Source organism: Euprymna scolopes, chromosome 3 (assembly GCF_053919585.1).
Source record: "Euprymna scolopes isolate OS-2025 chromosome 3, ASM5391958v1, whole genome shotgun sequence".
Classification (NCBI taxonomy): Eukaryota; Metazoa; Mollusca; class Cephalopoda; order Sepiida; family Sepiolidae; genus Euprymna; species Euprymna scolopes.
In genome coordinates, this window is record NC_136484.1 from 66,815,538 (window position 1) to 66,834,361 (window position 18,824).

Sequence of the window (18,824 nt, forward strand, 5' to 3'; positions counted from 1 at the left end):
TACATTATCACTAACCACTGCCTCATATAAGGGAAGTCTATAAATGCTTATATACTCATAATTATCGGCTACCTAAGAGTGCTCTATTATTTTATGAAGAGCTATTTATTTATGCTAAATGCCAACTGGTGATCTCTCAACTCACTAGGGTAGGAAAGAAAATGTATTTTTTCAACCACAGACAACTGATGAAACCTTGCTATGAAGATGCTGAATCAAGATGTATAACATATGAAATTATGTTGGATTTTATGATTCAGACCTAAATAGCATCACATCTGACACATAGATATTTGACACCGTCTAGCCATTTTATCTTTTTTCACAATCGTGCATAGTCATCTGACTTCTTCACCTTCAAAGAATTCAGTACTTCTGAAACCACCTTTATACTGTCCAATCACTTACAGAAGTTTCTCATCCTGCTCTGTCAATATTGGCAGCTGTTTGCAAAGCATTACAAATGTGTTTGTGTGCTACCTGCACAGGCCGTGATCATCTGCTTGTTGTGTTGGTCTAAAGTTGTTACTTGATTTCAACACCAGTTGCAATATTAATCGCATGGTCTCAGCCAGTGCTGCTGTGGCATAATGATAAAAAAAAAAAATTGGGGGGGGAGCTAGAACTTCACACAGTTGACCTGTCTTGTCCTTTTGGGAAGACAAGTAAAGTTAAAAAAATGTGTTATGGAAAACATTGCGAATACAGCAACCCTTTGTTTGATTCTGATTGACATTTTGGTGATAGAGAGCGAAGACTGCTAAGCCAGGTTGTTTATGCAATCGATGTTCGCAGGTAAAAACGTCAGATCTACTTGGCTGACACTAGGATTGTAAAACAATAACATTTCAGCCTCTTCGTTTTTAATATTTATCTCTCCTCTCCCCCCTCTCTCTCTATCACTCTTGTGTTTCATCAAAAAAGAAGACTTGTAATTTAGCTGAAGTTGGGAGGCAGTACAAATTTGTTTTAAAAAGTTTGACTCTCAACTTTATCGAAAATGGACAGTTGCGTGCCAGGTCAACTCCTGAGTTCTTAAAATGCTTCTTTAAATCTATATATCTATAAAAGACACGAGATTTGACATGAGAGGTATTGAGATTTGGGAAAATCTTTTTAATCAGTTTTTGGCCAGAAAGTTGGCTGTCAAGGGGTCAAAGTTCAACGATTTGATCTTTGAAACCTCTACTAAACTCCTCGACCAATTTTAGATCTAAAGACTAGAAATTTTAGATATAGGTTACTTGGACATGGATCAAACTTTTTAATTTGATTTGAGATCAGAACAGTAAATGTTAAGGGGTCAAAATTGGGATCAAAGTTTTTAAAAAATTGACCTCTACAGTTTCTATCAAATTACTCAGCCAATTTTTGGTCTAAACATTTGAAATTTTACATAAAGCGTATTCAAACATAGGGCAAGATTTTTAATCAGTTTTTGGCCAAAAATTTGGTTGCCAAGGGATCAAAGCTCAAAAGATTTGACTTTTGCGGTCTCTAGCAAACTATTCAGCCAATTTTGGGTCTAAAGATTTGAAAATTTACATAAAGAATATTCAGACATGCAGCAAGCGTTTTAATCAGTTTTTGGCTGCCAAGAGGTAGAAGTTGAAAGAGTTGACCTTTGCAGACTCTACCACATTTCTCTGGCAATTTTGGGTCTAAACATTTGAAATTTACGCTGTAGGTTACCTGGACATGAGTCAAACTTTTTAGTATATATATATACATATGCACATAAAGTTATAAACAGTACATAGGGTCCAAGCAAAGCCGGGCTGAACTGCTAGTGTTAAAATAAAAATTTACTTTCATAAAAATATGTGTTGTTTGCTTATTTTGTACAAGTGTTGAATTTCAGCACCAAAGATCCTTTCTCAGATAATTAATACTCAGGAGAAAATTAATGACACCTAATGAAGCTGAAAATTTAATACAAGACCCACCAACTTGCCATAGCAGATATTATACCAACCCCTAATGGAAAGGACATTTTATCATTATATGCTTTTATCATGATTATCAACTGGGGAGCTGGTTGCCATGCCCAAGATGTAACAGACTCTTCCAGAGACATCGATTTGCCACATACAAATCAAAACATTCTCCCCAGCAAAATACCAGGTCATACTGTAACAGAATTCTACCTCCAAATAAAACCACAACCCGAATGTAAAACAAGTAGATTTCCTGTAATCTATATAATACATGAAAAAAGACATGAAAAAAAGTCAATAACAACATTTTGAATAAAAATTCTGATTAAGAAGATTATTATGATAGTGACATTCTTATCTTCTTTATATTATTTGATTTGTTATTGAGCAAGTTTACCCATCTCATCGCTATTTCTTTACTTTATTAATAATATTTTCTGACCACTTTTTAAGATCTAAATTAACAAACAAATATGCAAACAATTAATTGAAGGTAAATAAAAACCTGTCTATGAATAAGCGACATGGGTTGGTTCTAGCCTTAAGAATTCAAAGAAAATTTTCCTTTTTCTGATTCTTTCTGAATCATCCATATCTTAATTATTTTGTACTACTACTTTAATTTTAGTATTTTTTTTTTTTTACAAAGGTGTCGCCACTTATCAAAACCTAGAGGCCACTCGAGGATAAGTGTTAATGCGTGTACAGTAGTCAATGGGAAAATGTTGTAGAAATCGTTATTAGTGGAAATTTGGTAAATTGGATTACTTAAGGGGATGGCTCATCAAGAACTTGTTCACATTGGACTTGAAGACGACCATATTGTAGTCAGTTGGAAAGCAGGAAAATGGAACAGAGTTCCACAGGCGTGCAGTTCTAAGAAAGGAGCTTTGTTCATGGAATCTACGTTTAGATTTTTTTCATTTAATTTTATTTCTATTACTCCCACCTAACCTAATAAGCAGCAAAATATAGACATCCACCAATGACAATGAGCCTTCTACTCTGATAGTTTCTTCCTTCAAACTCCTAGAATTTGGAATTCCTTCCTTGTTTTCTCAGATGTATTAAAATGCAGAACTTTCCATACAATATGAACAGACATCTTGCTGCTCAACTCTTTACTTAGACATAAGCCCTTATTCATAGTAGTCCTTTATGCCTCAATGTGCCTCGTTTGATGTGAATATATAATATATAATAAATCTATAAAATATAAAAGTGAAAATGTATGTATGTATGTGTGTTCGTTTTTTCTGTGTGTCTACAAAAGGCTTCTTTCAGAGAAGCGGTCGCTCGCTTCACAACTTTTAAAACTTTTTATATCACATATAAATCATAATATCTCACAGTTAACAACGAAGCTCGCCTGTCTATTTAATTTGCTCGATTTCGGGAAGATAAATATTCAATATTTGTCGCTCGCCGCATGTGGGTTAGTCTTTTTCTTATAACATCTTGGGGGAAAAAAAAGCGTTCAGCAGTAAATGGTCAATGTAGGAGCAACCCTTCATACCAATTATCACTATCCAGCTCCCCTGCTCCCCGGGGAGTTGGTCCCCATTTCCCCTTCACTCCTCACTTTAAAAATCGGCCTTGTGCCTGATTTGCTCAGTGGTGGAGCAAATAAATACATGCAAAGCTATGACTAGCAATGACCAGCTATGACTAGCAAAGACCATATGTGGGGGTAACCCCACATATCTGACCTTGGTCACTGAAGGGGCAACTCTTCATACCAACAGTTTCTAATCCAGCTTCCATTTCCCTCCTCTCGGGAGCTGGATCCCCCTTTCCCTCCCCCTTCCCCCTATCTCCACATTAAAAAACGGCCTCCTGCCTAATTTGTTCAGTGGGGAAGCAAATAAATAAACATCAGTAAATGGATACTATCCCGCAGTCAAACTTGACCTCATTAACTCATTAAAACGAGCACCTGCTAAATCCAAGTAATTAAATAAATTCAAACGTGTTTCCGTAAGCATGTCGCGGTGGGGCAATGGTTAACGTTGCACTTTTTTTTTTTTTTCACAACTTTGGCTCAACGGTTCGGGTTCGATCCTCATACTTACTTTTTTTTTAAACCCCCCCCCCCACACACCTCCAAACAACTGAGCAACGCTGGATACCCCTCGCTAGTCTATAACATAAATCTAACCTGTCTGTATGAATGTATGTATGTCTGCCTAAAACTTTTGACAGAGGCGACGGATTTTAACAAGATCGGTATCATTTTAAAGATCGACTCTTCGGATGACAAATATCAAAAATTAGCCAAAACCATTAATTCCTTCACCCTCAACTGGGCACTTTTCTACAGTGAATGGTTGCTTTTTTCCCCGACATTTTCAAAAGTCATTGCCTCTTTTCGATTGTTTAGCCTTAATTTGAACCTACATCACTTCCGGTTTGATGATGGGCACAGCAGCTAATGTGTTACATTTTTATTTTTTTCATTTTCTTTTCCTCCTTCGTGGTACAGGTTCAAGCCTACCTGTCTACTACCACTTTATTTTTTTTTTTGCTTGCGCTCACAATTTTCCTTTTTTTTTTTTGCTCAACCAACACTCTGACACACACCTCCACTTTCTTTTTCTCCTTCACGTCACAGGTTCGAGCTTACATGCCTACTACAACTTTTTTACATTATTTTTCTCAACACACACCTTCAAATACCCGGGCAACACCGAGCACCCAGGCTAGTAAATAAATAGATAAAGATTAGTTTGGAAGTTTGATTGTTTGTTTGCATATTTGTTAATTTAGATTTTTAAAAAAATGATCAGAAAATGTTAATAAAATGAAGAAATAGAGATAAGATGAGAAAACTTGCTCAATAAAAAAACTGCCCGAGACATGCCAACATGTTAAGCAGATGTTGCCATTAGAAGAAGAAAAAGAAGGCAAAGAAGGCAAAGAAGGCAAAGAAGAAGAAGAAGGCAAAGAAGAAGAAGAAGAAGAAGAAGAAGAAGAAGAAGAAGAAGAAGAAGAAGAAGAAGAAGAAGAAGAAGAAATGTTGCAAACCAATAAATCCAAATTTTGCTTACCTTGGTATGGAATATGATGGTCAGGATTCACAACTTTCCGAAAAGTAAAAGAAGTCCTCATTTCTCGCTTGAACAGAGTAAGGGCACCATCTGTCAAAGGAACTATGTCTGATTTTCTTGGAGTGATACCATGCGTCCAGACATACCGGGATTCTCCAGTCATTATTAAGACACTTCTGCGAGGTAAAACTATGCTTCTGTGTCTTCCATCAGGATGTTGGAAATCCATAACAACCTAAAAGATTTATTTAAAAACTAGCTGAAATTCTTGTGAAAAGTCAGAATTACAAATATTACATCCGTTCTATTTCATGAGATAGTTTTTGTAAACAATGAGTAATTAATATTGTGCAGGAGTTAGTCACATCTTTTGAAAGTATTATTTCATAAGGTTAAATTTGAAAACTTTAGAAAATCAAGTAATACTGTATAATTTTTCTCATTAAATGAAAAATCAAGGTTTTTTGGGGGAGAGGGGGGAGACTTTCAATGGCGTCTGCCCTAATCATAGACGATTTTGTAATTTTGTTTGTTATTTTTTTTCCTTTTCTCCTGTTTAATTTTTGGGACAACCATGTGACAATGCAATCACCAAGAAGATCAGATGTACAACTTCCTCTCGTAATGGACCTTAACAACGCCGACAAAATGAGGAAAATAAAATAAATTTATTTTTTAAATTATAAAATCTTCTATGAAACTCTCAGAAAAATAATCAATGTTGTCTTTTTCTTATGTAGAAAGAGATTTTGTCCATCTGTCTGTCAATCAGAATTTTTTTAATGCAATAAATACATTGCCCAATTTGTCTCATTTCAAAATATGACAAATCTTAGCTACTTTTAAAAATAAAAAATATTGTATTAACAATGTATTTGATGTTATTCTCACGACGTTTCAGCCGATGTAACCTCCAAGCTCCTTCAGGTTCATCTTGTCAAACTCTGGAATCTGTATGAAATTTTAAACCAAACATTTTATCCGCTACTCCAAGTAATAATCAGTTCTAGGAAGGTTAGCGAATGCAACAATGAATACAAAAATGAAATCAAGATATTTTCTGTAGTAATACTTATCTATCAATATATACATCTATAGAAAGAGAAGCAAATTTTTCTATTTGCTAACTACAGGGTGGAACAATAAAATTGTCGCCTAGAAAAGATGACATGATTCCATTTCCAGCTAATAAAAACCGGTTTTCTTTTTTTTTTGCAGATCATCTACTAGTTAACCAGTTGTGTACAAATCCTAAGAGTGATAGGAGCCTTCTATCATGTCTGAAAGTGACACAATGTTCAATGAGTGAAATCAGAGATGCGCCACTGTACAACTCGATCAAAGTTATGACAACAGGACCATTGTCAGCACTCTCAAAATGTATCGTTGGATTGCCATGAATAACAGAGGCATGCCCAGGATGATGAAAACAAAGTTTCCAGTCACAGTTATGGCCTTTGGTGTGGTTTTAAGTGAGGGCTACATCATGCCACCTCACATTTTCGAAGTCAGCTTGAAAGTCAACACCAACAGCGCCTTGTGCGTGCCTTGGGAAAGGCAAAGGCTAAGGGAGTAAACCCTCAACAAAAAATTCGGTTCGGAGTCCTGACAGGCGGATAGTGAAGCGCTGCAACACTTTTCCCACAATTCCTGCAGCTGTGCTAACTGCGATTATATTGGCTTGCCTTTCCATCAGACTTTGTCTGCAATACCGAGAGAGGGACCCTGGTAATTGGGTAAATCTAGGTCTCCTTATCATCTGGAGAACCTACTCCAGCTTTGAAACTATAGTCACAGCAGATGCTGAAGTGCACCAGACTAGATGCAAAATGCCATTGTTTTATTAGACGGACTACTGCTCTCATTTTTGTTAGGTTGTATAAAAGTGTTAACTTCGATCAAAATCGGACTTCCTTCTGTAATCAGAATTTTTGATTATCGATTTTCGATACTTATCAAACACATTCCGATAAAAAACTATGTAAGAACACTCCCAGACATATCAATTACCTTCATGTGAAATTTTAAAGTCAACACCAAAGTGTGTCTAGATGTGCTGAAGAGTGTGGTGATCCCTTGGTGCAATCAGGTGGCCGCTGGCAGACCCTGTATGTAACAGCAGGACTTGATGCCAGCCCACAAGTCCAAAGAGACTCAGGTTTGGCTTCAGAAGAAGTGCTACAACTTTGTACTTTTACTGCCTCCCCGACCTGAACCTGCTGGACTACTTCGTTTGGTCATATGTTGAGAACATCACAAACATGACTTCCCACAAGACCAAAGCTAGTCTAATCGCTGAGATCCACTAAGTCGTCACTGAGCTCCTGCAGGCACTTGTAGAAAAGGCCTGCTCTCAGTTCTGAACCCGTATCGAGGCGGTGATTGAGGCTGAAAGCGGCTAAATTGAATAGATGTAAGCTCTACTACATAATCAAGTTACCTGAATTTATTTTTTCAATAAAAGTTTTAAAATAAAGCTGTAGTGTTGTTTTCTTTATGGCAACAACTTTATCGTTCCACCCTGTAGATCAATGAATATAAAATTTATTAGAAATTACCTTCTACCTATCTGATTTAAAACTAAACAGAGTTTCCATGCACAGTTTCTATTTAAGAACTCCCCCCCCCCGCATCTGCGGGACACATCATTACAGAATTGCTTCCCTACAACCTATAACATGCTTACCTTCTAGTATAATGTCAATGAATGTCAAGCCATTCTCTTATGTAAGAAAATTTTGTTATTTCTGTCCATTGTTTTTAATCTTTTCACCGTATGATTCAGCATCTAACTGAAAATCTCATAACCCTTATCCTTTTTTTTTTGTTTTTTTATTACATTTTCACCCCAAACAAGGCACATTGCCACTTTAGTGTAGGGGGCTACTATCAAGGGCAACAACTACTGGGGTACTATATAGGGATTTGAGCAGCAAAATGTTAGTTCATGTTACACTTGAACTTCTGCATGTCAGTACAGTTGGGGAAGCAGGGACCTGGAATAGAATTCTAAAGTCTAGCGGTTCTAGGGAAGAAACTACTGGAGTAGAAAGATTGTTTACATCTAGGGATCTCTACTGTGTGGGAGTGAAATTTAGCTGCCTGTCGGGTTTGTCGAGGGTGTTTACGTCGTGGGGGCACAAGTGCTTGAAGTTTGTCAGAGCATTCACCATTAAAATACTTGCAGAACAGGCAGAGGGATGCAACATTTCGTCGATGGGACAGAGGTTTAAGCTTAGATGCCAGTTCAGGACCTATCAGATTGGTGACTCTCTTTTGAACCTTGTCTAGGAGCGAGAGACTAGTAGCAGATGCACCAGCCCAAATATGACAACTTGAGTGGCTATTGGCCTTAATAAGTGAGGATTTATTTTTTTATTGACGTTTCACCCCAAACAAGGCACAGAGCCACCTAGTTTTGGGACCAGATTTGCAGGGATACTATTAATGGAGTTGGACAGTCTCTTCACATTGCACTTGAATTTCTGCATGCCAATACAGTCAGGGAAGCAGGGACCCGGGAGGGAATTCCAAAGTGCAGCAGTCCGAGGGAAAAAGCTGTTTGAGTAGAAGGCTTCACAGCATCTAGGGATTTCTTCAGTGTAGGGGTGGGATTTTGCTGCTTGTCGAGATTGTCAGAGATATTGTCATTGAGGGAGTACTCGTGCTCAGAGTTTGTCAGAGCACTTCCCATTGAAATACTTATAAAACAGGCACAAGAATGACACGTTTCGACAATGGGACAAAGGTTGGAGTTTAGTTGATAGTTTGGACCCTATTAGGTTGGTGACTCCTTTTTTTTTTAACCTTGTCTAGAAGCAAGAGACTAGTGGCAGATGCACTAGCCCAGATGTGACAACAATACTCCATGCATGGGCAAACTGTGGCTTGTAGAGATAAAGAATACTCTCAGGTGGGAGTAATCTTTTAGCACAGTAGAGAGAGCCCTTCCTTGCACCAGCTTTAGCAATTGCCACAATGTATTTGTTCCAATTCATGTTGTGTGTGAATGTTAACTCTAGGAGCTTGAGAGAAGTACTTTCAAGCAGTGTATCTTTAGCCATGGCAATCAGTGGATGAGAAGGTTTCTTGTAATTATTAAATAAAACAAGCTTAGTCTTGGTGGTGGAGAGTGCTTTATTATAGCAGACATTAAAGTCACCAAATACATGTACTTGCATACTAGTATCTAGGTAGAGTGCTGTATCTATGCTGTCAGAGACTTGGTTGATTAGGGTACAGTTCTGGTTCAACGGAGTATGGTAGAGAAAATACAACCAGTTACGGCCCCATTCTACTACAGATTGGAGGTCTTCCTCTAGAGTTTTAGCAATTTCCTTAGATATGTGTTCATTCATTTTACCTCCATGTCTGTTATAGAACATGGTGTCATCAGCAAATATCCCCATCTCAGACAAAATTTTATCAGGGAGGTCATTTATGAATATCAAGAATAATAAAGGTCCGAAAATTGCCCCCTGTGGCACACCTGCATTTATATCATGTTGTTTTGATGTATGACCATCAAAGACAACTTTTGGCAAAAAAAGGGAGGAGGCTAATGGGGCGATATTTGAGTGGGTCGGTTCTTTTGCCAGAATACTTGTAAACTGGTACAACAGAAGCAATTTTCCAACAGTCGAGAAACCAAGATTCATTAAGGCCTTTATTGTATAGCTTGGAGAGAACTGGAGCAACCTCATATTTTTTTGATAGTATACCAGAGATAGGATTGGGCCCATATGTCTTTGAGGTATCTAGATTTATTATGGAATCATGAACAAGGGAAAGCGTGATTTTTAGCTCATTGAGTGTGGCTGCTGTCCGCAAAGGAAAATTTGGTAAGGGTTGCCTGCTGGGTCTAAAGTGGAGTAGAAGGCAAAATGTTTGGCAAGCAGATTTGCCTTTTCAGTTGCTGTGCAAACAATCTCAAGGTTGTTGGATAGTGTAGGAATTGTCAATTGTCCATTATTTACTACACTATTATAAATCTTTCAGAAATCACGAGTTCCTAGTTTCTGCAACTATGCATTTTATGATGACTTCAGAATGACTTCGCTTGGCTGCAGCTATTTCTCTCTTACAATTATTTCTAGCTTCTACAAACTTTTGCCTATTTGTATTGGACTTATGTTGGATAAGTCTGCAGAATGCATGCTGCCTTTGAGCAATAGTTGCATAATGCGTTGGACAATCAGAGTTGAACCATTGTGGAGAGTGTGGTTTGATATAGTAATTCTATCGATCCGGTAGATATCTCACTGCTGATGCTATTCTCTATCTATATAAGAGCCAGGTACGTTCAAGGATGGAATACTGTTGCCACATCTGGGCAGGAGCTGCTAGAAAGGACTTGGCCTGCCTTGATAGAGTTCAAAATAGACTTCGTAGCCTCGTAGGAGATGTCCTTTTCTCCTCCTTGCAACCTCTATCTCACAGAAGAGATGTTGCGAGTTTGTCTCTGATGTATCGTTATTTTCATGGAAAGTGTTCGACTGAGCTTCAATCTATGGTCCCCCCTCACCAAACTTTCACAAGAAACACTCGTCTAGCTGTAAACACTATCAATAATTCCCCCCACTCTTTATCTGTGCCTAAACCTAAACGTAGATTCCATGAACAAAGCTTCTTTCTTAGAACTGCACGCCTGTGAAATTGTCTTCCGTTTTCCTGCTTTCCGGCTGACTACAATATGGTTGTCTTCAAGTCTAACGTAAATAAGTTCTTGATGAGCCGTTCCATATAAGTTATCAAATTTACCAAATTTTCATTACTAATGATTACTATATTGTCCAATTTCTACTGTACACTCTTTAACCCTTATCCTTGAGTGGCCTCTTGGCCTTGATAATGTGGTGATGCCTATGTAAAAAAAAAAAAAAAAAAAAAAAAATTCCATGTAAAAATGTGTGCTTCAGTTGCTGCTTTGAATCATTCAGTAGTCTCATGTGCACTGATACTACTCCATGTTGTGTCTCTAATGTGATCCCTGATGGTTGCCTTCTTATAGTGCCGTCATTTTGAGTAATGGCTCTTCAGCTTTGAATCGAGAGTTTAGGATTATTTCTACCATTATCACTATGTGATCAGTATTCCCTAGTGGCTAGGGGCATTTGTTACACAATCATCGAGAACTGTGATCAGAAATAGATCTAGAAGTGAGGCTTGTTGATCTTGTCGGTCTGGGAGATGGGTCGAAAACTGTTTGTAATAGGGAATGAAATATAGAGAAACTATATGCTATGCTATCAGCTGTGTCCGTGCAAATAGAGAAACCTAGTCAATTACTATAGTGGACATTAAAGTCACCAAATACATGTACTTGCATACTAGTATCTAGGTAGAGTGCTGTATCTATGCTGTAAGAGACTTGGTTGATTAGGGTACAGTTCTGGGTCAACGGAATATGGTAGAGAAAATACAAGTAGCTAACACAGGTTAAGTTTAAAGCACATGATTGCCTAGTCGTCTGATTCTAGTTTTGATTCTCTAGTCAAGGGTATGGTGTTTCAAATATAGACTCCAAGCAACAAGAACTCATCCATCTACCACAACTGCAAAGAACTTGTCTTTCTTTCTCCATGTGCCTAATCTCAAACGGAATTTCTATGAACACAGGAAAGGTGTGGAAGGTACTAGAACTTTAGAGAGACTTACCGTGGCTCAAACTTCAGAGGTGAGCAATAAATCAATAGTAAACAGCTGTTGTGATAATGTAAAATTATTTACAATGGTTATCAAAAGAGGCAGGGAGTGCTGTAAATTTGAGGAGACTTGACACTCAGGCTACAGGGAACTCCACTTGTTATTAGCAATGAAAAATCAGTGATAATAACAGATGTGAAGAAGAAGAAGAAGAAGAAGAAGAAGAAGAAGAAGAAGAAGAAGAAGAAGAAGAAGAAGAAGAAGAAGAAGAAGAAGAAGTTAAAAATTATTAGTGAGAATTATACCAAATTTGGCATGAAGGATTCTTGACATAGTGGGTGTGTCAGAGGAAAGGAAAAATTATTAGAATAGATAATAATAAATTACTAGCGGAACTTGTGGAAATTCCACAGGGGACTCATTCATATGTAATATATTGATGTTGGCATTCTGTAGATGTTCAGTATAAATGGAGACGTTCTGATATTATTGTAGCTCTTTTGTGAAAACTGCAAAAATATTTATCTAAGCTGGCAGGGACGCCCAGTATATCCTGGTCGTAAAATACGCTTAAATATGATATTTTAATTCTTGCAGATTTTGTATATATTTATATAGAGTTAATGTTCTATCAATTTTTATTCATTATAAAGTTGCAATTTCAAAAGTATATCCATATGGCTTGGGTGCATCAGCCTGAATTGAAACCAAAACCCAAAAAAATATATATATGCATAAATATATATATATAACTTAACTTCCTTCAGCTATAATCATACTTTTTTGCTAAAAATTGCATACCTATCTCAAAAAAGTGATTTATGTTTAAAAAGAACGTCTGCAGTTAAATGTAAATAAAAACGTCAGTTGATTTTCACAAAAGTACGGAACACTCTTACTGAAATCATTTCATTTATTGTAATAAAAAAGGAAATGCTTACTGAACTTATAACTTTTTTAATGTACACAAGTAAGAATTTATTTATTTTTATCTAAAAAAGATTTATATTTAACCTGGTATAAGTTGTTTACTCAGTAATAGTCTAAAATTATTGATGATGTGTGTTTATGAATGTTTTTTCTTAGATTTTGAAATAAAGCTTTTGTAAAATTAGATTGTTTAAAACATTACTTTTTCGATAGAAAAGGAGGCACACTGTATCAATTTTAGCAATTTACTCGATTTATTCTTAAATTTTATTTATTATTTTATTATTCATTAAAAGTAATCTCAATAGATTTTTATTAATTAAAATGTGAAAGAAAATTATTATTTATTGTTGGAAGTTACAAACTTACATTTTATTTTTTTGTCGTTCTGCTCACTGCAAATTAATCGTTAGTAGAAATTATCCCATTTTTTTTTCTTTGTCAGCAGCTAGGACCTCAATTTTTTTAATTTTCAATATTATTAAAAAAAAATAATTACACTGATGTTTATACATTTATGCATACAAGGAAAATATAAGAACATCACATTTAAAATTTTCACAGAAACTGTTATCATTAAAATATTTTTTGCAATCATATTATTATTATTATTATTATTATTTCTTTTTAGTAAGCATATTGAATAAAATCCAGGTTGTCCTCGACGGTCAAACATCTAAACAGTGTGATATAAATGCGGGAGTGCCTCAGGGGTCTATTCTTGGACCTCTATTGTTCCTGATATTTATTAATGACCTCCCCGACAAAACTGCCTCTGAGATGGGTATATATGCTGATGACACTACACTCTATAAAAGGCATGACAGGAAAACAAATGAACACATATCTAAAGAAATGGCAAAAACACTAGAGGATGACCTCCAATCTGTAGTGGAATGGGGACATAAATGGATGGTCACATTCAATGCTGCCAAAAGCAAACTGGTTTCCTTCAATAACTACAAGAAACCTTCTCTGCCACCAATAGCAATGGCCAGTGACTCCCTGTCTGAGAGTACATCTTTCAAACTGCTTGGTCTAACGTTCACAGGAAACGTGAGCTGGAACAATTATATTAAAAACATTGCCAGGGCCGCTGTAAAAAAGGTAGGCTCTTTCTACCGTGCTAAAAAACTACTGACACCTGAAAGTATCCTGTATCTCTATAAGGCCACCATTCGCCCATGTATGGAGTATTGTTGTCACATCTGGGCTGGTGCGTCTGCTACTAGTCTCTCGCTCCTAGACAAGGTTCAAAAAAGAGTCGCCAATCTGATAGGCCCTGAACTGGCATCTAAGCTTCAGCCTCTGTCCCATCGACGAAACGTTGCATCCGTCTGCTTGTTCTACAAGTATTTTAATGGTGAATGCTCTGACGAACTACAGACACTTGTGCCCCCACGACGCAGACACCCTCGACAAACCCGACAGACAGCTAAATCCCACCCCCACACAGTAGAGATCCCTAGATGCAAAAGATCTTTCTACTCCAGTAGTTTCTTCCCCAGAACCGCTAGACTCTGGAATTCCATTCCAGGATCATGCTTCCCTAACTGTACTGACATGCAGAAGTTCAAGTGCAACGTGAACCGACATCTTGCTGCCCAAATCCCTACATAGTGCCCCCGTAGTTGCTGACCCTGATAGTAGCCCCCTACACCTGAGTGGCAATGTGCCTTGTTTGGGGTGAAAATGTAATAAAAAAAAAATTTAAAAAAAAAAAAACGGTGCTTAATTCAATAGTATCGTTAGTTTTAGAAATTAATTTTTTTTTCAAGTTATATTGATTTCATTAACATGGATTTTAGGGGCTTTTTCGTAGCATATAAAAATATTTTTAATTGTTAACACCTATGTTTCATAAAAAAGCAAAAATAAATTCAAGTGTGTTTGTTTGTTTTGTTTTTTATTCATGTACTTACTTAGTAGATAGATCGTAACTTACAAACTGGTTTATTCCATCCCCTTCGTTAAAACACTTTTAGCATAGGTAATTCTATATCATTTAACTTACTATCTTAAAATCTACCAATTATCTTGACCTAATACATGTATTAAAAAAATAAGACCATGTTATGAGTTAATGTAAAAAATTTATATATATATAAAAGTCTACTTACTGCAGGAGAAGTTATTTCCCTTGAAAAGCTAAATATTAAATTTCTAAAGTTATCTCCCTTGCATTATATTTTAAAGGGTGATCTCCCTTAGATTGTACATGTTTTTTTTTATACTAATTTCCTAAAGATTAAAATAAATCAATTAAAATAAGATTCAATAATAAAATATAATATAATGTAATATTCTCGCGAGACGTACGTCCTAGCGTTGTCTGACAAAATAGAGGTAACCTGCACCCACCTCTGAACCCCATATTATTTTTATTGAAAAATTTAATACAATGTATTCTTTTTTATTATTATTAAATTTTCACCCAAAACAAGGCACATTACATTGCCACTTTGATGTAATTGAAGATAAATGATAAATAAATAATATATTCAAATTTAAAACAAAAAAGTAGTGTTTTTTTTAGAAATTTACCTGTAAAGTCCGAAGTTTAAAAACCTTCTTTTTTTTTTTTTTTTTTTTTTAAAATGAAACCTTGGTCCTTGCTCCTTTAATTGAAAAGAATTAGGGTTTTAATTACATTTTTCGAGTAGTTATAAGCTTGGAAAAACAGGGGGTCGAATTATTCAATATTTTTCACAAAATTTCTGACACACTTAGTGAAGAGGAAGAATCAAACGAGTGTACATACCTCGCTTGCTTCAATCTTTATACTCCATCGTAAAAAAATAAGCAGAAACATGGATTGTTAGCATAGAGTAAAAAAACGCACGAGACGTTCTCTTTTATTTACATTGGAATAAAATAAAACGTACAAAGGGAGATAATCCCTACAGAATTTTCTTAGAACAAGAGCAGATAACTCTTTTAGACTGTTAGACTGATATTTTTAACAGTCAGTACAGTTGGGGAAACAGGAACCCTGAAGAGAATTCCAAAGTCTAGCGGTTCTGGGGAAGAAACTACTGGAGTAGAAGGCTCTCTTACATCTAGGGATCTCAACTGTGAAGGGGTGGGATTTTGCTGCTTGTTGGGTTTGTCGGGGTGGTTTTATGTCGAGGGGGTACAAGTGCTTGCAGTTCGTCGGAGCATTCACCGTTAAAATACTTGTAGAACAGACAGAGGGATGCTACATTTTTTCGATGGGATAGAGGCTGAAGTTTAGATGACAGTTCAGGACCTATCAGGTTGGCGACTCTCTTTTTAACCTTGTCTAGGAGCGAGAGACTAGTAGCAGATACACCAGCCCAAATATGACAACAATACTCCATACATGGGCGAATGGTGGCCTTATAGAGATACAGGATACTTTCGGGCGTTAGTAGCTTTCTAGCACAGTAGAGAGAACCTACCTTTTCGCAGCAGTCCTGGCAATGCTCTAAATGTAATTGTTCCAACACATGTTTCCTGTGAACGTTAGACTGAGGAGTTTAAAAGATGTACTTTCAGATAAAGAGTCTTTGGACATTGCTATTGGTGGTAGAGAAGGTTTCTTGTAGTTATTGAAAGAAACAAGTTTAGTCTTGGCAGCATTGAATGTGACCATCCATTTTTGTTCCCATTCCACTACAGATTGGAGGTCATCCTCTAGTGTTTCTGCCATTTCTTTAGATATGCGTTCATTTGTTTTCCTGCTGTGTTTGTTATAGAGTGTGGTGTCATCAGCATATATATATACCCATCTCACAGACAATTTTGTCAGGGAGGTCATTTATGAATATTAGGAATAATAGAGGTCCAAGGATAGACCCCTGAGGTACTCCCGCATTTATATCATATTGTTTAGATGTTCGACCATCGAGGACAACCTGGATTTTTCTCTTATCTAAGAAGGATTTAATTTGGATTCGTTTTTTTTTTTTTTTAACCACTAACAAAAGAATGAAATGATTAACTTTTTCAAATGAACTTAAATGCATATGGTGAAATTTAATTTCGTAATGAAATTACTATTTTTAAAATAATTTTTTTTTATTTATGTTCCTGAGTTTTTTAGATAAGGATTGATAATTCATATTATTTGGATTATCCGGATGACTGCTCTCATCATTCATGTTATTCTCACATTTCGGTCAATGTAATCTCTGACCTTCTTTAGGTGCATCTTGTCAAAATCGAGAATCTACACAGAATTTTGAATGGAATCCTTTATTTAATCCACAGAGTAGCATGTTTTCACTCTATTAGTTGGAATTTTTTTTTGTACCAATAATTGTACATCCCCCTGTATACATTTATTATATTTTTATTCTGGTTTTTATATTCGATTTTCTGTATTTCATATCTTTTATTGATCTTAGTTTTGTATATTTTGGGTTCGTACGAAACTCCCTTTAATTTGAATAAAAGGGCAATGCTAGCTCCTTGATGATGATGTCATGAGTCCCAACGCGAAAATCGGCCTCTTTTGGATCCGTGTAGCGAGGAGATTGCACGTGAATTCATTGCCTGTCGTAGATGAGGATTCCCCAGAGCCTCTCCTTCTAAGAAGTATAACTCGGCAACAGAATACCTGGACGCAACGAGGCGAACTTCTGAAAACTTTATTTACGTGGCCCGATTTGCACGTATTGTGAAGGAGAGTAATTTTCAATGACTTTAAATTGAGAAAAAAAAAGCATGTGCTGTCTGCAATCAATTTGTGAATACGTTCCTTAAAATTATTGAATTTGAGTTATTAGGAAGTACTCCTATTTGAATTTTTAATATTGTATTCGTTCGTTGATACAATATTTTCAACATAAGAACCAGCGTTTTTTTTTGTTTTTTTTGCATTATATGTTGTTACTTTGGCATTCTTTGTTTTTGTACTTAATGCCTGCAAAGGGAAAAATTTGCAATATTTTTGTAAATAAAATTTCTTCTTCGTTTTAAAACAAGACCTTTCTATTTTATTCTTTACCCCCCCCCCTTTTTATTTCATCCTTTTATTTTTTTTCTGCAGGCTGTTATTTTCACGTCGAATTTGTCTGAAAGAGAATAAATTTCCGACAATAGAAGTCCTAAGTAATTCTCAAATGTATTTTGAGTGTCACTCACACTGAGGATTGAACCTTCAACCTCCAGCAGAGTGAAGTTTATAACTGAATTTTACCAAGTACTTTATCCATGATGTCACATAAATCTATTTAGGGATAAGATACTCATTGCCTTATTTGCTTGATCAGAGTTTGTTTGTGTGTGTATGTGTGTCTATTGGGGATACGTGATTTTTTTTTTAATGTACAATTTTATTAAAATGTATAATAAATTATTTTATTGATTTTTAGCCGAGAGGAGATATACTTTCAGTATATTTTATTCACGCCAAAACGATTCAATTCACATCTGCTCGTAAACAAAACAGAAGAAAAAAAGGGGAGGAGGAGGCCTGTGAACAGGAGGAGAAGGGAGAGACAGATACTTTGAATGAAGAGTGGAAAAGGAAAGAGAAAAGAAAGATAGAGAGAAATAAACCGTATATATAGAGAGAAACTGTGTAGAGAAAGCGAGAGATAGATCGTATAGAGAGAGAGGGGCCTGAAAAAAGTTGTCAACAGCCAGTGGAGCTTCGTGCTTCAAAGCAATAAGACGTAAGTCAGCAAAGGTCGGGTTGGCGAAGCCGGCGACGACGTGGTAGCGGCGACATCAGCCGATGATCAGCGGTCAAAGTTAAAATATTGACTGAATAAAAGAATGAACCCAGCGAAGGAAGGAATCATGGAGCATTGAAACTTTTACTATAAATCAAGGGCTTCGATGAGCTTCGGAAACGAATATTTGGAGCAATTAACACACACGCGCGTGATGAAATCTAAATCATCCGAAGGACAAAAATATGAAAATTAACCTGCGCGCGTGTAATCAAACATAAACAATTTACAGGAAAGAAATATATATATAAAAAAAAAGGAGACGAAAGAAAGGTCACATTTCAAAGGACATTAAGTGAGTTTTTTAATCAAAACTTTCATTTCTCCAACGTCTCTCTCTTACCCTAGAACCTGTATCTAATTGAGCAGACGATTTCTCGTTTTATGTGAACATTGACTGTTAACATATTTTTCTCTCGGTAGAATTTGACTCATTAAATCATTTCATTTAGTTAGGCATATTTAATTTTCTTGAATTGAATTGAATTTTACTTTATTTTATTTATATAAATAAAAGTTTGTTAATTTTCGACGATATTTGTCCTCGTTATTTCCTATGTGAT

The 18,824-nt window shown here is 36.1% G+C and overlaps 1 protein-coding gene across 2 annotated transcripts in view; it reads right to left on the bottom strand.

Annotated features, from left to right (window-relative positions):
- Positions 1–18,824, bottom strand: part of LOC145255849 (tRNA (carboxymethyluridine(34)-5-O)-methyltransferase alkbh8-like) — a 123,714-nt gene that overhangs the window by 67,309 nt on the left and 37,581 nt on the right. For both annotated transcript variants that reach the window (XM_080114611.1, XM_080114602.1), the window contains exon 6: positions 4,985–5,219. In XM_080114611.1, coding sequence (XP_079970737.1) covers positions 4,985–5,219 — 235 coding nt within the window. The remainder of the gene's footprint in view (positions 1–4,984; positions 5,220–18,824) is intronic.